The sequence below is a fragment of the Choloepus didactylus genome, chromosome 1, assembly GCF_015220235.1.
Source record: "Choloepus didactylus isolate mChoDid1 chromosome 1, mChoDid1.pri, whole genome shotgun sequence".
Taxonomy (NCBI): Eukaryota; Metazoa; Chordata; class Mammalia; order Pilosa; family Megalonychidae; genus Choloepus; species Choloepus didactylus.
Window position 1 is genome coordinate 86,960,722 of NC_051307.1, and position 23,551 is coordinate 86,984,272.

The window sequence follows — 23,551 nt, forward strand, 5'->3', positions numbered from 1 at the left end:
CATCTTATTCTTCCATTCTTCAAAATGTCTCTTAGATGCACTCTTTTTATAAAATCCTAAAACCTTAAAATTGTAAGGGATCCCTACTTCTATTAGTACAAAAGAATTTTCTACGTCATTCCTGACAGATCACTTCCTGGAATCTGCCTGCACATCTCCTGTGAACAGAAGCTCTACTCTACAAAGCAACCTGTCATATAGCGCTTAACAGCTCTGGGTGTTAAAAAGCTGTTTCTCATATTAAATGGAAATTTGCTTTCATTTATGTTAAATATATTTGTCCTAGTTGTGCTATCTGGAGTCACACAAAATGTGAGAAACATTACCATTCTCCCACTTCCCCAAGCCTATGTCTCTATTGAAATAAAGCTCTTTATTATAATAGCAACACATTTAGAGAAAAATTAAAGAACTATAACACCTGAGTAAATCTAGGTGCCTTGCCATTCATCTACCCATCTAGCCATCCATTCATCCATCTGTCCATTCCCCACCCCATCCATCTGCCCATCTATTCATTTAACATGTATAATTAGACACTGTGCTAAGTACTTCAATACAGTGTTGAATGAGAAATAGCCCTTGCTCTAAAGCTACTTGTGCCAATTTGAATGTATTATTCCCCCCAAAACGCCATTATCTTTGATGCAATCTTGTATGGGCAGACATATTGGTGTTGATTAATCGTAATTCTTTGATTGAGTGTTTCCATGGAGATGGGACCCACCCAACTGTAGGTGATAGCTCTGATTAGATAATTTCCATGGAGGTGTGGCCCCGCCCATTCAGCATGGGCCTTGATTAGTTTACAGGCTTACAGCCAAGAGGGACACTTTGAAGAATACACAGGAGCTGAGAGAGGAGCTGCAGATGAGAGAGTTTGAAGACAGCTGTTGAAAGCAGACTCTTGCTCCAGAGAAGCTAAGGGAGGACAAATGCCCCAAGAGCAACTAAGGGTGACATTTTTGAGGAGCTGAAGCCTAGAGAGGAACGTCCTGGGAGAAAGCCATTTTGAAACCAGAACTTGGAGCAGACGCCAGCCACGTGTCTTCCCAGCTAACAGAGGTTTTCCTGACACGTTTGGCCATCCTACAGTGAAGGTACTCGATTGTTGATGCAGTAACTTGGACACTTTATGGCCTTATGACTATAAATGTGTAACCAAATAAACCCCATTTATAAAAGCCAATCCATTTCCGGTGTTTTGCTTAACAGCAGCATTAGCAAACTGGAACACTACTCATCGTCTGTCTTGTGAGAGTGCTGAGAGTACAAACCATAGACAGGATAGGGAGATATGGCAGTGGGAACACTTGCAAAGCCAAACATTTGACATGATATATGTCCACCCCACTTCCTTACATGTAAAGTATAACCAAGTGCCAAAGCACTTCTGTAATTGACTAAGCAGGCACTCCCACCCTGCCCAGAAAACTTTATAGGGGCTGTAGGCCTCTACAAAGAAAGCAAGAGTGTGACAGCTCCTGCATTAAAGGTAAGACTCAGATCATGGTTCTACTTGTTTCTCTAGAAAGAGGAAATGGAAGAGAAGCAAATTTAACCATAAAGCATTTACATTTTAAAAGAAGTTTTGCTCATGACTAAATATGCCCGTAGTGCTCCTTGCTCTAGTACGTATCCTCAGGGTCACCTTCATGGCATAATTTTAAGAGCAGAGCAAGACAGAATTAAACTCTGATATGAATATGAATTTATGTGGCAATGCGTTTGGTGATGACATTGCTACATCATTTTTGATACTTCAAAGGACAGTGGGAGAGTAGACAATTTCTTTCTGATTAATGTTGAATCCAGTTATCTAAGGTACATTAAGATAACTGGAGGCAACAATTTTACAGAAATAATTTCCCATTTCTCCTATAAAGTGACATCAAAGTAGAAGAGATATTGATTATTGTGGAAGTAATATTTTTAATATGTCTGGCAAAACTAATTTCCAACTCAGGGTTCTAGTTTTTCCAACTGACTCAGGGCAACCATACCTTTCTGACATCTCTCCTGGAGCCAAATTTACTTTCAAATCATTAAAAAAAAATGTTACTGGAGTCATGTCACAAATCCATTTGTTCCAGGCAGCCTGAACTTCAAATCAAATTTAAGGAATGGGTCGAGAGCCTTAGCACAGTAGTAAACTTGTCCAAGGCAGATAGCTCTGCTGTTCCTCTCTCTAGGTGGGGAGACAAGCCCTAGGCCAATGTTTCTCAAAATGCGGTTTGTACACCCAGGGGAGTGAATCTCCCTGGCAATGTGGAATATGACTCCCGGGGAGGAATCTAGACCCGGCATCGTGGGATGGAGAACATCTTCTTGACCAAAAGGGGGATGTGAAAGGAAATGAAATAAGCTTCAGTGGCAGAGAGATTCCAAAAGAAGCCGAGAGGTCACTCTGGTGGGCACTCTTACGTACAATATAGCAACCCTTTTTAGGTTCTAATGAATTGGAGCAGCTAGCAGTAAATACCTGAAACTATCAAAATACAAGCCAGAACCCTTGAATCTTGAAGAGGATTGTATAAAAATATAGCTTATAAGGGGTGACAATGTGATCGGGAAAGCCATATGGACCACACTCCTCTTTTTGTCTCATTTATGGATGGATGAGTAGAAAAATGGGGGAAGAAAAAAAAGGCACCCAGTGTTCTTTTTTACTTCAATTGTTCTTTTCCACTTTAATTTTTATTCCTATTATTTTTGTGTGTGTGGTAATGAAAATGTCAAAAATAACTTTTGGTGATGAATGCACAACTATATAATAGTACTGTGAACAACTGAATGTACGCTTTGTTTTGTATGACTGCATGGCATGTGAATATATCTCAATAAATATGAATTATAAAAAAAATGCGGCCTGTAGACCACCTTCATCAAAATCACCTAGCCTACTAGTTCAAAATGCAGATTCTGAGGTTCCATCCATATTATGGGTTGGATTGTGTCCCTCAAAATGATATGTTGAAATTCTAATCCCCATTATCTCAGAGTGTGCACCTTATTTGGAAATAGGTTTGTTACATACGGTATTAGGCAAGTTAAAATGAGGGAATATGATAGGCCCTGAATCCAATACGGCTGGTGTCCTTGTATGAAGGGGTCTTCACAGACACAGACACACAGAGAGGAGAATGCCAATGTAAGGAAAGAGACAAGAGAGAAGGCCATATGCAAAGGATGCAGAGCTTGGAGTGTGGCTACAAGCCAAGAAATGCCAAAGATCCTTGGCCACTGCCAGGGACCAGGAGAGAGGAATGAAACTTCCCTAGAGATGTCAGAGGGAGCGTGACCCTGCCAACATCTTGGTTTTGGGCTTCTAGCACAGCGAGACAATAAATTTCTGTTGTTTTAAGCCACTCAGATTGTGCTACTTTGTTACAGCAGTCCTAGCAAACTAAGACAAACCCTGAAACCAATTAAACTCTCTTGGGGGTGGGCCCTGGGAATAAGCTTTAAAAAAATCATTCTAGGTGATTTTTTTATCCCTAATGTTTTGAAAGTGTGGTCCCCAGAAGAGTAGCATCAGTATCACTTGGGAACTTGTTAAAAATGCAAATTTTCAGGCCCCACCCATGACTTACTACTAAGCAGAAATTCTTAGGGTGGGACCCAGTGATCTGTGTTTTAATGAGCGCTCCAGGTGACTCTGATGCATGGTAAAACTTGAGAACCACCACCTCAGGCACAAAGAGTAACCGCAAACAAAAGTAAAGTAGTAAATTATCAAGGACTAGCATGTTATGTATTGGCTATAAGGCAGATAAATTCTCTCTCTTTGGCAACAGGTCTTGGAGGGGACTAACTTCCAGGGGAGAATAGTTAGGGCCAGTGATGGGTCTGACAGTCTTCAGAAAGGTCATAGCCCTTCATGACACCATTCACAAAGATCCACTGTCTTTGCAGGAGTAACTGATTGTTTCTTTTTCTCTATGATAGTGGTATCACCCAGAAAAAGGTGGTGCTCGCATTTGACCACAAAGTGGCCCTTCTTCCTTCATGAGGCCTTTAGTTCTTCACTCTCTACAAATGCTTGACTTGTCAGTTCAGTGCACTGGTGAATATTGTTGAACCTTGACACCTGGGAACTGGTACATAAAGGGAGGTGCCTCAAGTAAACAGAAGGCCCTGTGCTTCACTAAGGATATGGGGTTGTTTTGCAGAATGTTCCAGCTGAAATGAACATCAAGGTTTTCCCAGAGCTCTTTGTACACAAAAAAAATGTGATCTCCAGGAAGCAGAATTGTACATTGACCCTTAGGTTTGATTTTCAGCTAGCTATTGCCCAATTAAAAATGTCAACTCATTAGGTACAGCCAGAAAGTGCCTTATTCATTCTTGGTGAAGCATTCACTTATTAAATAAATATTTTTAAGTGCATATTATGGACCAAACACTGTGTTAGGCACATTAGTTAGTGGACATGAGGCTCTGCTCTGGCATCAGACTGCCTGCAAGTAAATCCTGGTTCCACTCCTTAACCAGCTGTGAGGCCTAGAGTAAGCTACTTAATCCCTCTGGTTTTGGTCTCATCTTTTGAAAATAAAAGCAGGGAGGGGCGTAATAACACTACCTATCTCCTAAAACACTGTGAGGATTAAATGAGTTAGTACTTTTAAAGAATTTATAATAGTGCCATAGAAAATGGTCAATAATTAACTGTTAGAAATAATAATATTAATAAAATAATAATTTATGGTCAATAATTAACTGTTAGAAATAATAATATTAATAAAATAATAATTTTATAGGTCTTGTTCTAAGCACCAAACACTCTGCAGAACCTTCTTGAATATAGTCCATCCCTATTATAGACTGCAGTCTACTTTATCCTGCCAAAATAATCGGAGAAGGCACATTTCATCGGCTCTTGAACCACATTTTGGTAATAAGTTGGTATTTTTTTTTTTTTTTTTAGGAGAATAGCCCTTGTTATATATGCCATCTGCTTTGGGGTCTTTCTAAATAGAGTATTGTGGACTGTTGGCAATCTATAAGGATCATTTCTCAGCAAAAATAATTTTAGACAATGGGAAAGTAGGAGTCATACATTCCTTCCCTGGTAATGAGTTTTTTGAAAACAACAAACTAGCCATGTACCCACCATAAGTCCCAGTGAAAACAACAACAGATTTAAAATGTAAAGAAGAAGCTTCTTGCCTCATACTTTCTGCCTCTTTTGGGCCCGAGAAACTGGGATCCAGGCATTACAAATTGTTTCCTTCTCAACACATCACTGCCATCATTGCAGGTAAGCAGTGAAATGTCAGGGGAACAGGCCTCGGGAGGCAGGATGGTGCCCTCAAGCAGCAGCAGAGTGTCCAGAAACACTAGGCAGTATTTCCCAATGGGCAGCACTTGCTGCTTTGCTGTCTCTTTAGTTTCTAAATAAGGCTCCGTAAAAGAGAGACTTACTGTGGTAATAGGGAGGCCTAAAGGTCTTGTCAGCGACCCCCCATCGAGGTGGGAAGATGACAAAATCAGCAATGGCCACTCCGGGGCGGATGGACTTGGCGGTCAACACCGTGAAAATGGATGGGTCCTGTGAAAGCACAAGGAGTGACGGAACAAATGGTTCAGGGGAGGCAACTGGACGATGATCTGTATGTCACCCACACATGAAGGTGTTTTCAAGTGTTGATCTAATAACTTCTGATCAAACCACATGGGCCAGGCTAAGAAGTCTGGACTTGTCACGGTGGTGCAATAATCACTCATTGGACTCTCCCCCCTTGCTGTGCTTGAAGCAAAATGAATTAACACTCTCTAAGAGGATTCTGAGCTGTTCTCTCACCCTGCTGAGCCCACATCACATACAAGACACTTCCCTATGGGTCTGAGAACCCAGTGGTTCTGTCTCCAAACCTCAGGTCACCCTGATGGGAGCAGGGATGTGCAGCAGGGAGCTCCTGGCAGAAGGATGTCTGGAGTAAGGTGGAAACAAATAAGATTAAATCCAAATTTCTATGTAGCTGTAGGATGTGCTTCTCTGTGGGGGAATCACAAAGATTCCAGATGGTATCCTTGAGCTGGAAGGTCTGGGAACTGGCTCATTGCTTTTTTACCCTCCTTTGACTCCCAGGTCTAAAACATGACACTTACATCATTAGTTTTAGCGGTGGTAGTGTAGAGAGGAGTAGGTTGGGGGACATATTGTGATTTTAAAAAGAACTTTAGAATCCTAGAATGGAAAAATAGAGATTCAATTTAATTGAAATCAACCATCGTATTAGCTTTCAGATATCACGTTAGGGTCTGGGGATTCAAGGATGATTGAGATCTACTCCCTGCCACTTTAGCATTAAGGGTGGTACTCAGGGGAGGTGAAGAAATAATAAAACAGATGCATGAACAACTAATCACAGCAAGGTGCCAAGGACCATCTAACTTTATAAATAGAGCTCTAAGGGAGTACAGAGGAAGGAGTACCCATTTGTACCTGAAAGAATCAGAGAAGGCTTGGAAGAGGAGGTGACATTTGAGATAGGTACTAAGAAATGAAGAGAGGAAAGAAAGAAAGGAAGAGAAAAAGAAAGAAAAGGGAAAAAAAAGAGAGAGAGAAAGGCATTTTAAGCATAGAAAACAGCAAAGGCATCAAAATACATGGAGATTTTGGTAAGAGAAGAGCAGGCTGAAGCCCAGGGTGCATTGGCGGAAGGGAGAGGGGAAAGAGGTGGTATTGGAAAATGAGTCCAGGACCAGATGGTGGAGAGCATCCAATACCACGCTCCACGGCTCAGACTTAATCCTAAACCATGGGGAGCCTGCAAAGGTTTTCCAATGCAGTGGTGGAATGAATGTTCAGATCTGTCGTTTTGGAAAGGTAACTATAGCAGCAGTGCAGAGAAGATTGAACTTGTGTAAATTCAAATAAAAAAAACTAACCCTTATTCCTGTGAAAGTTAACACTTCTTCATCTGTCATGGGAAATGATCTGAAACTACTAAAGAAAGATAGTGGCTCAAGTAAAGCTTTTTCAGTGTATCCGGATCCCTTTTCGTGCCACTTTGGGCTTGGTGCTTCACTTTTCTTTTCTCCTTTGGTTTTATTAAGAGTTGCTACTCTTCAGAAAGGTAGTTTTGTCTCCCCAGAGACAGGTTGAATTGGCTCAAAGTAATCTTTCTGTCTCTGGATCTCTGGTTTCTGCTCTAATTATCCCTCCAGCTTTCAGGATAAGTTAATCTATTATGAACTAGGCTGCAAAATGAACTTTCCCCCAGGATTCAGAACAAGCCCTTTATCAAGAATGTGAGGACTTGGGGACCTGCACTATAGAACAGGGAACTATTCATGGCCCCCTAATTGAGTAAAAAATATGATGAAGTAGACTTTCTTTGGTTCCAATTCAAGGACTGAACACTATGTACAATTTAGAGGAGAGTGGTCTTCTCCATCACTGCTGAAAACAGCCAGGAGTGGAAGCACCAGGGTGGGTAGGCAGAGCAAGTAAATTCTTGATATCTGTGCGAAGGACAGTCTTTTCCAAACCCATATAAGTTCCTTCCTTTTCAGTCCATCACTAACATGAGCAATCGGCTTTCTTTTGGGGATAAATTTTCTACAAAGAAAGTGAGCTTTTACCCGTCCATGAGAGTCACTGTGAATATTCTGTGTAGAGAACTGAGCTGGTTGAGTGTCTGGCTTGGCTCCCTCACCAGCTATGTGATTTACACCTTCACCGAAGACTTGCTGCAGACGATTCAAATTCCTATCAGCACAATGACAAATGACTACATCTAGGACTTCCAAGGATGGCAGGGGAAATATTAAATCTGCAAATGTCAAGGGTCTACTGCGGACCCCTCCCACCTGAGAGTTGCTGCATCTCCAGGCCCCTCCACAGTCCAAACTTACTGCGTGGTCAAAGGCCACTGAGTTGATGACCATGAAGTTCTCCAGGTTGTACTTGTAGGGTGCATAGTTCCCGTGCCAGGCCACAACATTGAACGGGGAGACATCCTGATCACAAAAAGCAGGAAAAGATGTGTAGCTGTGATCCCACAGTATGCACTTGGTGTCACCCTCAGTTTTTTTAAAATTTAATTTTGTTCTCATAACTTAATTATACCATCCTTTGGGAGAAGTATAACACTGAATCATTCTGTGTTTGCTTTATGCCCCCTCTAATCAGATTCACTTCACCACTAACCCCATTTTTCCAGGTCATAAGATGCATCTGTCTTTGGATCACATGTGCAGCAGAAGCACAGCACATTCTCCAAGCAGTGCCTTTTTGACATTTTTTTAAATCACAATTGTGAGAATTTGTGGATGCCAGCATTTCTCATACAATCTGGGCCACCTTCTGGGTTTTCAGGTGCAGAGGCCATTTGCTATGGCTGTTCTCCAGGTAACTGCAGCCCAGAGGAGCTTCCAATAGACATAGTGCCTGGGTTAGTGAGTATAGGAGAGGATAGAAAGTCTCTAAAAATTTCAGACCCAAGGACTCGAGATTTCAGAGCAGTCCTATGGTGCTGCTTGCTGCATCTGCCCAGGTGCAGGAGAGGATTGGTGTTCTGCTATAGAAGGCCTCCCCCTGTGTATGGGTCTGTTCTGTAAAGAGAATCTAACTCAGAATGTTCTAAAGACTTTAATGAAGGGACTTCTCACAGACATGTGGTCAGGGTTAAGTGAACTGACTTGTGGAGTTGAGGTATCTGAGCCCAGCAATAATGGGAAGACATTGCCTTCCTAAGCCTGAAGTACAAGGGAAGGAAATACTGTTTTAGGTCTCTGGAGAGAGCTAGAACCTTGGAGAAGGGTGCTGCCCAGGGTGTGCTGGTAAATATTTAACAACTAGCTCTCCAGGAAAAAAAATCCCTCATTTGTTGTGTTTGCTGACTTCTGGTGTGTAAATACTCTTGTCATGGTCCATTACAAACTATTATGTGATGTCACTGAACATGAAGTTTGGAAGAGATGGTATCAGCTTTTCCCAGTAGCACACCACTGGGGCTACCCAACAAGAGCTGAGGTCATGGAGGGATGTATCCATAGCCATAAATACAGTCCAAATAAGGAGGAAGCAGGGGAAGAAATATCCCAACTTGCCTTTCCTCCTGCCTTCCAGTTCCTTGAGGTGCCTCCCATTGGTTGAACCCAACCAGAAGACTGCTGGTTAGGGTGCCCGGGTGATGCAGTCCATATAAGTCAACCTCACAGGGCACGGATCAGAGCAGAGAAGGGAGAATGGATCAATGGGGGCTCTCACAGAGCAGAGAATACCAGTGCAGGGTCCACTTGCAAAGTGAAAATCTCTGGAGCTGCTGGTTGCATCTAGGAGAGTGGTTCTCTATCAAGTATACATAAAGGATAATCTGGGGAACAGGCTTAAATTGAAAGCAGATATCCAGGCCCCATCCTCAAGAGGCTATCATTTTAGCCAGGCTGCAGTAGTATCTAAGGATCTGCATTTTAAACAAGCCTCCCTGAGGATTTCTGATGCAAGCGGTCCCTGGAGAAACCCTGACCCAGAGTATATAATGGTGAAAATTTAAGCATGTGTATGCCTCAGAGGTTAATTTTAAGTGCCAACTGGTTGGCCTCTTCTGGTATGGTATGTTCTCTAGATGCTGCTGTCCAAGGAAGCTAACATGCTTTGACAAACTATAAGTAGTAAGTCAAATAAACATAAAAACCAGGTAAATTAATAAAGATAAACAGAAGAGAACTTTGGGTTATTTTGTATTATATTATTGTATTCTAATCTATTATTAACTTATACACAATTTATACAATTTATAAGCCAAATAGCATATTAATTTAAAAATGTATAAACTATACCATATTGTATTAGAGATTACATATTATGTTATTCTTTATTTTATCCATGCTGTTGCTTATCTTCTGAGTTTACCAAACTGATGGTATAAACCAAACCAAGCCAATTAACTGAGTTCTACTTGCTTTGTATCAACCATTACTTGTTTGAAATGTGGTGGCCATTGGATAATGTAGATCTTGGATGACTGTTCTTTAAGTCATTTTGCTTTTCAGAACATATTACCCTATCTAAGGATTACGTTTCCATCTATTATACATCATTTATAGAGAACTCCATTTTGCTGGGATTATTATTGCTTGGAGAGTGGAAAAAGCATGTGCTTTGGAGATAGATATGGGTTCGAATACTGGCTCTGGAACTTATTGTGATATTGGATAAATTATTGATTACCACCTGGCCTATTTGAATGACTACAAATAAGGCAAATAGTACCTTATATTTAGTACCTTAGTGATACGGTGATGGCCTTAGCAAACAGTAGATGCTCAATAACTATTCACTCCTCTGTCTACCAACCCTCTTACTTTACCTGTTTAGCAGTGAACAGCTTGCCCTGGTATTTATTGATCACAGTGTAACCACCTGGCACTTGGCGATCTTCATACCAGGCCACAGGTATTAAGAAATCACGAGGATTTGCCAAGCCATTGGCTCCTAGAAAAGAATGACCCAAAAGCCTTTTAGACACTCCTGAAATCACAGAAAAGATGCCCATGGTTGCACAGAGAGAAAGGGCATTCTTTTATGTCAAGATCCACTCCATAAATTACTTTCATTGCTCAAAGACTCATTGGATTCCCAGGCTAGTATCTTTTTAGGAGGGCTCCAGGAATTTGATGAGGTTAGGAACCTCAAAAAAAATCACAAAAATCATCAGCATCACCAGCATCACCTCTTAAAGTTGTAGAGTGACTATAGTTTAGAAAACCAGTTCACATGCATTATCTTACTATATTGGAGAGGAAGGAAGGAAGGAAGGAAGAGACTAGGAAAGAGGAAAAGAGAAGATCTGATAGAATACTAGATTTTTATTCTTTCAATAAAGTTTGAAAATTGACTCTAGCAATTATTTATAGTCCTGGTCTCAGAAAAGAAGAGTTATATACTGCTGCACAGGCATGCCTCTGCACCTTTGACAGAATTCAGAATCCAAGCCTGTAGAGCTGCTCTCCAGCCTGACAAATCTGGCTGCCATTCAGGGAGAAAGCATGCAAGTCTTGCTTGCTTACCTTTGCTTAGGAGCAAGTATTCCCTTTAGAGAAAGAAAAATAAATCAAAGGAACAAAAATAAAAAGCATAAGTGCAAAAACATAATTTAACTCTGAGAGGGGAGACCTGGGAAGTGTTTTATCATTTCCAGCTCCTGGGGTTAAAAAAATAAACCCCCAGCTGGTTAGCAAATTATATATATTTTTCAGAGGGTACATGTTCCATGAAACCTGGAGGCTATGCTGACTGTAAAGCAGCAGGAAGCCAGACCAAAGAGGGAAGAGTGGGTGGTGAGCAGGATGACAGACGGCCCCCATGGCTCCAGCTGCCTCTCTGCTGCCTCCCACCTTCCTCTGACTATTTGGATCTCCCAGTGGAGTGACCAGAAGGCACATGCTGGTCTGTCCCTGCTTTGCACTAAAAAGCTATTGACAAGAAGGGGAGAACTAGGCAGTGTGGCCACCACCTTTAGCAAACATGCCAAAGACAAAACCAAGGGCCAATTTTTCCAGGCACTCTTTTCACTCCAAGAGATGTTTTGAGAGCAACCCCTCCCGCCACCTTCACTTTTCTCCTGCATCTCCTGCCTCTGACGCCAGAAGAATAGGGAGGGACCTTGGTTCATGTTTGAAAGCTATAATCTGGCTGTGGTTTCTAGCTCCTCCACAGCAATGGGAAATGTACCTTTTTCAACGGTTAAGTGTATACATTTTGTGCAGTGTGGTCAGTAGGAATGGGAGGTGTGGAGACTGTGTCACTCACATCACTCATGTCTGTTCCCTATTTCCATAGTAATATAGCTTCTGCCATCTTTCTAGCTTTCTCCACTTTATTGTCTAACACAGTGCACTGGCTTAGCCAAAAAGCTCATTCCCACCTGCATATTTTTTCTGAAGCTGTTCCCTTTCTCTTCACTTCTCCTCAACTTTTCATAAAGAATTAGTCAAATCTGTGAAGCTGTACTTGGTAACTGCAGCCCACAGTAACCCATACTCTTACATCCCTGACAGTATGCACTGTATAATCAGAAATCCATTACATACTATCTTGCTCTCCAATGGTGTATACACTATTTATAATGTGTTGGCCTGCGTTGTTTTTGTTATGCTTGTAGTTTATGGGATTGGGCTGTGTTACTGTTGTAGATGTTCCTGTAATTACCTTCAACACAACATGGGAGTCAAGACTAGTTGAAGGGTCGATGTACAGATGGGCTAATTATTGAGGGTTTTATTTAACCAGTTGGTCCAGCCATACTGCATGGAGCCCCTGAACTTAAAGGTCTGAAAAGAAAGTCTGGAATTGCTCAGGGAATTCCAATAAGTTTTTGAAATTCTGAACTATACTCAGTCTAGAGCAGAAGTTGTCTAAAAAGGAAAGTGGAAATTTGAATGAGACAGAGAGGAAAGACAAATGCTCGTTCATGCAATTATCTGTGTGCTGTATCTCAAACGAGGCTTAGAGGTTTGTAATGAAGATTTACCAATGGGTCCCAGATCAGGCAACTCAAAGTGGACACCGAAGACCTCCAGGATATAGCCCCTGGTCTCCTCGAAGACATCAATGCTGAACCGCATTCCTCTCTGGAAGGGGAAGCAGACACTGTTGCGCCATCCCAAAATCATGTCTGGAGTCATAAAGAACTTACCTCAGAGCTACAGCCCCACATGCAGAAGTGAAGCCTATTTTGCTTCCAGAGATTATCAGCTGAACAATATGTTAGAAAGAAAATTTCAACTCCTAATCACATCTGTGATCCAAGCCAATTCTAGTCTGATTTCTCATTGGGTACAGAGATAGCAGCAGCCCTGATTTAGCCAAAATTTTAAGAAATCTGCCTACATTTCTCCCCATTCCCTATCCATGGAAACAGGACCTTATCCAGAATGTATAAATATTTAGTAAAGTGAATTGACAACGCTTTTTGCTTTGTGATTGTTTGCTATTTTATAACAAAGCGGGCACAAAGCCTGCTTACCCTTCTGCACATGGAGCCTTCTGCATAACTCAAACCCCTTCTCCATTGCCGAGATACGACAGAGAAATTTTAGAGTTGGAAATAGCAGCAGTTGAAACATCTGATTATTAGTTTCACTTAACCCAAATCAGGGAGAGTTTGGGAGGAGAAGGGGACACATCACCAACCTGAATGACGCAGATCTCTGGCGGCTGCACAAGCATCTTGCCAAACTCGGTGTAAATGAGAAGCTTCCCTTTTTGGGGAACTGACAGAAAAGATAGGGCAGTCATGAGCAACTCTTTTTGTGTGACATCCATTTCATGAAAAATAAAAGATTTAAGGACTGTATGTGCTTTTTCATCCCAAATGAAAAGAGCTTTATTGAGTCTCACAGGGAAAAGTGTGTATCCCAAGAACTTAGGTTAACTCTTTTACTATCTAGAAGAATGTGAGTAAAAAAAATTCACTTTTTTTTCCCAAGTAAGGAGCTTATATATACACCATCCAGTGAACTGACCAAAAAGAGCAGCAGAAATAGGAAAAAAAAAACATTAAGTAGTTTCAGCAAGAGGCTGACATAGTCTAGTATCTACACCTAAATGTTGACTCCAAAATAGTGATACTAAAACCATCCAATAGAATGGGCTGACCAGGGCAATCTTTGGTAGATGTAACATTAGGTGGTTTCATGAAAATGTGTGTTTAAATGGAAGATACCAATGACAGGATGGTCTTGGGCAATTTTGAAGGCAAATAAAGTTATCCTAATAAGTTAATCACACCTTGGTATTACTCTTCATTTGTTTCATCTACTCAGATCTCCCACATCAGAAAGGCCCAGCAGCAATGAGCAAGGAGAGAGAGAGACCAAGAAATAGAGCGCAAGCTTTAAGGCACACTAGGAATCTTCTCCAGACCACCAAGGGCCTGTAGACCTCAGGCTATAGATGCACTACATGCAATCAAACAAATTGGAGGATGAAGGAAAAGAATCTATATGAAATTTAAAAAGCAGTTTGTGGCTAGGAATTAACAGTGAAGGGGACTGAACCCTTCAGAACTCACCGATCAAGAAGTCCCCATCCGAATTGTAAAAGCATCTGGAAGGTAAAAGTAAATAGTAATTCCTGGTATTTTCAGTTTTAACAATAGACAAAGGAATTCATCCCATAAATTATTGTTTAGTGCCTACTATATGCTAGGCTCAGTTCTGGGTATAAATGATAAGCAAAATAGATCCAGTCTCTGTACTAATGGAGCACAGGGTCAAGTGGGGAGTCAGACAGCAAGCAAATAATTACAGAATTAAATCATCACAAACTCTAAAAGCACTATGAAGGTCAAGTTCAGGGGACTGAAAGTACAGGGGACCTGCTGTAGTCCAGGGAGTTAGCAAAGTCTTTCCTGAAGAAGTGACAGTTGACCTCAGAGCTGAAGGAATTAACTGGATAAGGGTTGGGGAAGGGAGGAGAACATTCTGGCAGAAAGAAGGAACAGCATGTGCAGGTGCTCTGAGGCAGAAGGGTACATGGCAGATTGAAAGAATTGAATGAAAGCCAGTGTGACTCAGCTGAGAGAGGGGGAGGTGGTCCGAGATGAGATTGAACCCAAAGGGAGATCTCCAATGCCTTGTCACAGGGCTGTGATTTAACCCTGATTCATTCCACATTTTTGGCTAAAGCTTGGAGGAAGGTCCAGGGGCCTGTTTATCAAATCTGAAATGCCACAGAGCTTGGGAGGCTTCTTACAGTCTCTTCTGGCTCCTTGGAGCACAGCTTTTAAAAATTTTTGCCTTAAAATAAACCAGCGAGAGAATAGCTGAGTTGCTTCCTTTAAAATAGCTCACCATCACTAATACAGGCTGATGGTTGTACGAGAAGGATGCTTCCCACCAACATTCTCATTAAAACAAACAAATAAATAAGTTAAAAATCGAGAAAAGGAATGTGGAAGTAGAAAAGGGACAGAATTTAAGAGAATTGACATAGCTTGGATAGCAGGGGTAATAAACAACAACAAAAATACTGCAAAGACTTTGTAAAATATGAACCCTTAATGAAGGTAATAGTAACTAACATTTGTTGAGCACTTTTCCTGGGTCAGGCTCTGGGCTGTGTGTACTTCACAATGTGTGTGGCTCAGAGAAGTTAAACAAAATTGCTCAAAGTCTCTCAGCCAGCAAGAGTGGAGTTGGGCTTTGGATGCAAATGGTCTCATTCCAGAGGTAGTGTGCAAAACCACTATGATATTCTGCTTCCCAAAGAAAAGATTGGGATTCCATTTACATATTTTTTTTTTGATTAAAAAAAGCCAGCATATAATCTCCTACACTTAGAAACTTCAAGTTTATACAAAGCTATTAGTTGAAGCCAAAGTTTGTCAGCTTTGATCTGCCACCAATGGGTGGCCCCATGGCTGCTGAAGCAAGAACAGTCCTGCAGAACCACAGAAATTAAGGATATTCTGATACAAATCTGATTAAAGTTAAAATGCCTCTTGGACCAGTTCCCTATTTCATCTTCCCTTTTCTATTTGCATTGTTATGTGACATTCTTGTTTATGTCATGGGAGTCAGTGGAGACAGAAATGCTCATTTATTGTCATTATTTTTAAGTGTAAATCAATATTGCCTTGGGGAAAAGTAAACAGTATTAACAACAGTGTATGTGTATGTGTGATTTTATAAGTGCCAAGAGCTAGACCTGACTTTTACCTTCTGGTCAAGAGCCCTTGGGGAATGGGCCTTTCTTGCCCCAGCACTGAGCCACTTACCTGTTCCCCATGGAGGTGTTGCAGAGGAAAATGTGGATGGCAAGCCCATTGTTAGACCTTATGTCTCCAGCTCCACACAAGGTGTGCAGGCCCTGGGAGAAACCCCACATGTGAGTAATGTCCAAGAGGTTGACCCTCTCTCTGGTTGCTGAAGGTCCTGAGGCAGGGTTCTATTAGATCTTCCCTTTGCGACCAATTTTACATTTGAGATGCAGGCTGCCTTTGGGGAGCATGGAATTTATTGACTTATGTTTGATAGGTGGTGGCTCACCTTAGTTGCCAGGCATGGCCCTAGATCTGGATTGTCTTAATGGCTACATCAGATGACCTTACGGTGCATCAATTCATTACCTGGGATTTAATCATTTGGTACTGAAGTTCATCCTGAAGGAGAGAGTCTAATGGAGGTAATTTCAGGCACCTCGCTGGCTTGGGGAAGAAGGTTGCAGTATTGGGGACCAGCTAATATCCTTCAAATATACCCCAACACATGAGTAGTCCTCTGCTTATTAATAAAGTTAGCCCTAATAGCTACAGAACAGGGCAGAAGAAGGAATTCTGGTCGACAGTAATTTTCCCTGTATGACCAGATGATCCACAGCATAAGAAACCTTAACATGTGGGACTTCTCAAAACAGCTGTCAACCCAACCCTGCAGACGAAGAACCAAAAGGAGGGAACTCTTTTCCTCCGGCTATCCATAATTCACACAGGGTGGGTGACTCTGTTTAAGTGAGTCCACGCAAGATTTGGAGCACTAAATCTGAAGAACTTAAAGATGATTCAAACAGTTGGCCTATGGCTGGGCACCTGGACTGCTCCTAGTAAGCCGCTGACGGGTTGGTTTGCAGAAACCTCCACTGGCCTCTTTGAGCCCCACCTCCTTGTAGCTCCTCTCTTTCCCCTCACAATCCACTGACAAGCTCCTTGTTCTGGGTACAGGTATTGCAACATTCACAGCACCTATAAATACCAAGCAGAGCTTCCAATCAGCATTGTGCTAACTAGAATTGCCACCTGACTTGATGCTAGTCAAGCCCAGGAGTTCCATTTCTAGAGATCCACGAAGGTGGATGGGAAAAAATTTTGTTTATATTTTCACTGATCTCTGAAAGAAATTTATCATTTCACTCAATTAATATGAATGTCAGCAACAAACCACAGCAGTATTAGCAATGCCTTGTCACTGATAGAAATCATAGATATTTCTATATCACATTAAGCTTGTTGCAGTATCTCAAAATATCATTTATGCTCACTCCTACTACCACTATAGTTATTAGAGCTGTTCAAAAATCTTGTTATCTAGTACACTAATAACAAAGCATTTATAAACCAAACCAAATTTATTTTAAAAATATTTTGATAATTATATTTCAATATAATTGGCTTCTTTGTAATTTCATATAATTTATTTTATGCATTAAAAACACCAGACTATTAAAGGGACCCAAGGAGTGAAACGGTTAAGAGCCTCTGTTCCAACTTGAGGGAGGTAAATGTTCAATTCCCATTAGCTTTTCTGAGATGTTGTAAATAGCTCATGGTGTCAGGGGCCATATGGGGCCTGTAAGTAAGACATTTCTTGGTCAGCCCCAAAAGCATACGCAGGTGATTTGCCTCTGTTGCCTCTTTTAAGGCTGGTTTTGCTTGGCATTCACCCTGCAAATGGTTGGATCACTCACCGCAGAAGAGAGGAAAGCAGTAGGAAGGTGTGGATAGTACTGACTTACACTCACAAAATCCACTTTCTTCTGAGAAGCTTTTGGAATCTCAAATGGTTTCCATCTAAGCTGGAAAAAAAAGCACACACACATACAGGAAAATTATTTCACAAGGGGAAACCATAAGCCTTCTAAAACGATAGCATCAATTATACAGAGTAAGGACAACTGCTCCCGCTGCGAGGCTCTGACTACTTGTGCTTTTGTTATTTTACAATTAATAATCATCTGTCATTTCCTTAAAGGGGCTCTGTTGGGTTGTATATGTGTTATGTGTAAACCTACATGCATAGAAATTGTCTTTGTTCTATACCATTTTAAATTATAAAAATTAAAAAGAATCAGCCTTCTACTCATTGCTTCCTCTTTCTGAAGCTGTTTGTTTCTTTTAACATTTTGCTCAGGCAGATCAGTGAGTTTTGACTGAGGCTGCTTTTCATGCTATTTATAATCAGCTCCCTTTCCTGGCATGCCAGCCTCTCTGTGTGGGCTTCTGACACTGCAGGAGAAGGTTCTACTGCTACTTCCAGCCCTTGGAGCTTTGAATTATTTCTTTAAGAGAAAGAAAAAGCACCCAGCCGAGATTGGATTTGGTAAATGCAGTACCCGGCTCTGTTTCTCCATCAAACCCGGCGTTGGTCCCCAGGCTGCCTGACAGTTCAGTTTAAATCACAACAATCTTTAATTTAATAATGAAATGATCTGAAGAAGTGGGGAGAAAAATCAGCGGGTTCGGGCCCTACAAGAAGTGTCAGCCCGGCACTTATTAATCAACTTGGCAGCTGGCCTGACCCAGCCGGCTGACAGCTGATAAACCTCACAGCCTCAGGACACTTCTCGCGCGGTGACCTGCACCCCAAGGGCTGCAGCCTCTGTCAGGTCAGGGAGCTCAGCTCATTCTGTATTTCATAGAGGGAGCCAGAGGGCAAGGAAGCAGCAAGTGGAAAAGGCGGTGCTGAGATTATTCTGCTTCTCTGACCCAGTCAGGTGGCAGCCTTTATTTCTTAAAAGCAAAGCAGGATTATCACATTCTGGCACTACTTAAAAAGGACATAAAATGTTGATTTGAAAAACATTGTTGAAATCATGCTTCAGAAAGAAGAAAAGACAGCTCTAGGTCTAATTACAGTAAGGATGATGTCTCCTGGGAGAGAAGGGGGAACCTGAGAGCAGGGATCTAGGAAAGGTTTCTCAACCTTGGTACTATTGACATTTTGCACTGGATAATTCCTTGTTGTGAGAGGCTGTCCTGTGTGATGTAGGATATTTAGCAGCACCCTTGGCCTCTACCCACTAGATGCCAGTAGCACTCCCCTAGTTGTAACCAAAATGGCTCCAGAATTTGCCAACTATCACTTGTAGGACAAATCACCCATTGTTGAGAATCACTGACTAGTAGGATACTCCCCTGACATAAGGAAAAGCCACAGCTGAACATTGCTGGTCTTGTGAGTGGAGGTTTTGATCTACTACTAACCATTACCTGCTGTTTCCCTCTATAAGAGTGGTGCAGAGTTTGTTTAACCCAGGAAAACTGGAAGATATTACCTGGAATCTTAATTCCAAGAGGAGTCATCATTCTAGATTTCCCAGTGGAAGGGATTTAGGTGACAGGTCAATGGTTGATTAGACAACTTTTTAGCTCTAGTCTAGAGATTCTCAACTCTGGCTACCCTTGAGAATCACCTGGAGAGCCTTAGAGACCCAAGACCAAATTAAATCAGAATCTGTGAGGGGGGGGGCAGCCATCAATATATTATAAACGCTCTCCAGGTAATTCTAAAGTCCAGCTAGGGTTTGAGAATCACCTCATCCAACTCAGAGGTTCTATGGTTCTTGCATTGCTGCCCTAAGCTTCATGTTCAGAAAAGTTCATCAAGTTAATCAATCAACTAACCAATCAATCAACTAAATTTTGACATTTTGGACCAGATGTAGCAGTGTCAATGCCCAAACTGAATAGCAAGGATGTTTAAATAATACAAGGCTAAGTATTTACAAATATAAGAGGAAAAGAGAAGGAAATGAGAAAGAAGGAAGAAAAGAATGAAGTAAAAACAAGAAACAAACAAATTAATAAATCCCAATAGCAAGGGGAATGCTGCCTGGTTTGTTGAACTGGGGACACCACTTTTGTATATCTGCCTGGAGTTAAAAGTAACTGTTTGGAGTAGAAACAAAGTCCTGGCCCCAGAGAAAAGATTCATTTTCTTTGGGTGGGAAAGACTGAACCAATGGGACTGATGGGTTGGGCAGGTATGCTGGCCAGTTTGTTCTAGTTTGCTAATGCTGCGGAATGCAAAACACCAGAGATGGATTGGCTTTTATAAAAAGGGGGTTCATTTGGCTACACAGTTACAGTCTTAAGGCCGTAAAGTGTCCAAGGTAACACATCAGTAATCGGGTATCTTCACTGGAGGATGGCCAATGGCGTCCGGAAAACCTCTGTTAGCTGAGAAGGCACGTGGCTGGCATCTGCTCCAAAGTTCTGGTTTCAAAATGGCTTTCTCCCAGGACGTTGTTCTCTAGCAAGCTTGCTCCTCTTCAAAACATCACTCACAGCTGCACTGAGTTCCTTCTCTTTGAGTCAGCTCATTTATATGGCTCCACTGATCAAGGCCCACCCTGAATGGGTGGGGCCATGTCTCCATGGGAATATCTCATCAGAGTCATCACCCACAGCTGGGTGGGGCACATTCCAAGCAAATCTAATCAGCACCAAAACATCTGCCTCACAAGACTACATAAAAAATAATGGCATTTGGGGGACACAATACATTCAATCTGGCACACAGTTTTTCAAGGTCTTCTGTAGCACATCAGCCTTCAAGCCACAAGGAGAGAGAGCTTGTGTTTGGGGTAGAAAGGCATCTATATGATGATGTGGGGAACTGGCCTTCAATAGGGCCCACATCCTGGATGAGGCAATGGTCTTGCAGAACTTTTGCTAGTGGAAAAAAGAGATTCCTTTCAAAAACAGAGATGGTATAGGGAGAGAGTAATGTATCCGTTGGGTGTGAGGGCAGCATATTTTATAAGGCCTATATTCAGTGTATCAACGAGGATGTTAAAGACCCCGAGATGGTGGTGATGAGCCTGGTACCCAACAAGAAGACACCAAGTTTGGATCCTTAATCAGGAGATTTTGGTCAGGAGATCTTGTGTGATAGTCTTGGTGAATGTGAGGAGGCTGATTTGGGGAGAACATGAACAAGAAGAGTCCATGGAGTGGAAAGCAGAAAAATCTGCTAGGGCCAGATGGTCAACTTAATTGCATGCTGCAGAGCAGTAGGTCTCTGAATCCCAGGCTGGACCAGGAGGGCAGTGCGTTGGACTAAGCCAGGAGACTTGTGTTCTGGTCCTACCTCTGTTCCCATTCACTCTGTAACCTCAGGCAAATTATTTTTTTCTCTCTGGATTGTGGCTTTTTTCATATGAACAAATAGGGTGCTGGTGAGAATTATGATTTTATAATTCTCTTCACAGAAGAGCTTCTGAAAGTCATAAAATATGCTTGTTAATTGATTTTGTCCTATAATTTTTCACATTATTTATTCATTACTGTATATTATTGCTAAGTAGCTCCCCCATACAGAATTCTTAAAAACTAAACATTTCAAAGACAGTTACATAAATGGAGTTCCCAATACACTGCCTTGACTATAGCAGGTGTTAATAAATACTTGTTGAATAATTGAATGAATAAATAAATATAAGGCACTGAGAACATTGCTAATATCTCAAAAAAACAAGACTTAAGCCAATATGTGAGATTTTTTGGAAGTCAAAATAAAATTCATGCAATAGCTAGCAAATTGTAAATGTTTTTCAAGTCCAAAGAATATTTCTAAAATGTAAGTCAGTTCTTCATGTATGTGCAGAACCCTCAGTTCTTCCATATCCTTGCTGATTTTCTGTCTAGATGTTATATCAATTGTTGAGGGAGGGCTGTTGAAATCTCCAACTATAATTGTGGATTTGGCTATTTCTCCTTTTAGTTCTTTCAGTTATTGCTTCACATACGTCTCTATTCTGCAAATTCTATTGAAAAATAAACCTTACTAAAAATGAAATGATCAAAACTTATTTGAAAATCATCTTCAAGGGAGTCCTAAGTTAGAATTTAAAGTTTTTAAAGTTATTAAAGGAGGAAGGCAGATAAATGGTAGCAAAATTTAATGACCAAGACACAAAAGGGATACTCAGAGATTAAAAGGGAACATCAGAGAATTGGCCTCAGAATTTCCATGGTCAGAAAATAGTGAGATGAGCTAGATGAATCAAATACCATTTTTAACACTGAAATTCTTTGATTTATTGAGATTCCCTCCAAAATTACCTTGGACTCACTAGGTTGGATGAATTGGATGGTTTCAGCAACATTGGCTGGCTAGAGGCAGACATAGCATTAGATGTAGGTACCATACAAAGAATTTTGAAGTAACTTGTGAAATACTTATCATAGTGTGTAAGCAATTATTGGCAGCAGCTATGGATAGGAGAAGCCAAAGATAATCCATAGTGGTTAGTTTCACTGCAGACTAAGGGTGATGGGGGTAAATAAAATAAAACAAAATCTCACTGAATTGGTCAGCAAATCTAGCAATTTGAGGAAAAAGACAACATGATTTATGTGAAGTGTTATCAGGCTTTTGAATTTCCCACTGGAGTACTTTGAGATAATAGGCAAGAGCACAGATAAGGGTAATACAAGCCATTGCAATTTATTTAGACTTTCACAAGTTTTTCATGAAGTTACAAAAAAAGATGAACCATTATGGGATTGGGGTGACATTTTATCATGGATACAAACCTGTATTCCCATGTATGCCTTAAACTGTATGCCTTAAACTCAGCTGGCTTATATTTATTGAACACTGACTGGGTGCTCTGCTTTTTTGCTCAAGGCTTTACATTCATTAGCCGGCACCTACCCGTAGGACCTGGCACAAAGTAGTCACTCAATAAATATTTGTTGGATGACATTTAATCCTCACAACAACTTTTTGAGGCTCCTATGATTATCATCTATGTTTTAGAAATGAGACAACTAATGGTTTAGAGCAGTTAAATTTTCCTTACTAAGAACTGATCCAACACTTTCTCAGCCCCCACTTACTAACCTATACCCTGACCCCTTTGATCTTAGTCTGTCTTGATCTGTTTCCCAAATTATTCCTGATCTTCTTGGCTCTTGGGCCCTGGCTCTGCCTCCTTTTAATGACCTTGCACTTGCCCTTCGGATCTGATTCTTATTTACTTCACCTTCAGTGCCAAGTTGTGCTGGCCCAATCTGACTTCTGGGACCCTGTCCCTGCCAAACTCTCTCATGGTCAGCATACTTCTTCACTCCCTTAAATTTATTATGTAAACAGTATTTATTGAACTGTTCAGTATTTATTGAACTCAGGTTCTATTCTAGGTGCTGGAGGTGAACATGACATAGTCTCTACCTTCAGGGTACCCATCACAGAAGACTCTGGAAGTGTGGACACTCTCTGACAGGGAAACAAGGAAATGGATAAATGGAAAGGACTTTGGAAGAGAAATGTAAACAGGGATGTTCTCCTAGGAATAAGTCCTGGTGCAAGCTCTATTTAGCATTTTTATACATGGAATATGAGACATGCACAATGAAATCATCAGGGTTGCAGACATCTCTACAGGGAGTAAAATGTAAGTTGATGGAGACATAATGTAAGAAGAGTCAGCAAGCTGCCCCAAAGGGCTGAACGGGGCAATGTGTACTGCAATGTTGGCAAACACCACAGAATGCATTTAGAGAAGGGCAAACTAGTTTATTTATAGGCTATTGAGATCTGAGATATCAGAGTCAATTCAACAAATACTGGGATTCCACCCTTGTAAGAAGGCTTGGTACTGGGCACTGCAGGTCATATGAAGATGACAGAGACACAGAACCTACTCTCAAATACTATGAGAAATATTAAAAAGGCTCATGAAGAAAGTGGTATTTAAAATGAGTTTTAGATTATGGGTGGGTTTTGGGTGGATGGATATTTGTAAGGGAAGAAGAGAAAATTCCAGTAGATGGAAGATCATAAAGCACCAAGGCAGGAGACCTTAGGATAT

At 41.2% G+C, this 23,551-nt stretch overlaps 1 protein-coding gene across 2 annotated transcripts in view; it reads right to left on the reverse strand.

Moving 5' to 3' along the window:
* Nucleotides 1-23,551, reverse strand: part of HGD (homogentisate 1,2-dioxygenase) — a 79,174-nt gene that overhangs the window by 37,888 nt on the left and 17,735 nt on the right. For both annotated transcript variants that reach the window (XM_037836334.1, XM_037836329.1), the window contains exons 5-12: nt 17,468-17,527; nt 15,735-15,826; nt 14,028-14,062; nt 13,148-13,227; nt 12,486-12,585; nt 10,323-10,447; nt 7,864-7,968; nt 5,425-5,551 (exon numbers count right to left, since the gene is read on the reverse strand). In XM_037836334.1, coding sequence (XP_037692262.1) covers nt 5,425-5,551; nt 7,864-7,968; nt 10,323-10,447; nt 12,486-12,585; nt 13,148-13,227; nt 14,028-14,062; nt 15,735-15,826; nt 17,468-17,527 — 724 coding nt within the window. The remainder of the gene's footprint in view (nt 1-5,424; nt 5,552-7,863; nt 7,969-10,322; nt 10,448-12,485; nt 12,586-13,147; nt 13,228-14,027; nt 14,063-15,734; nt 15,827-17,467; nt 17,528-23,551) is intronic.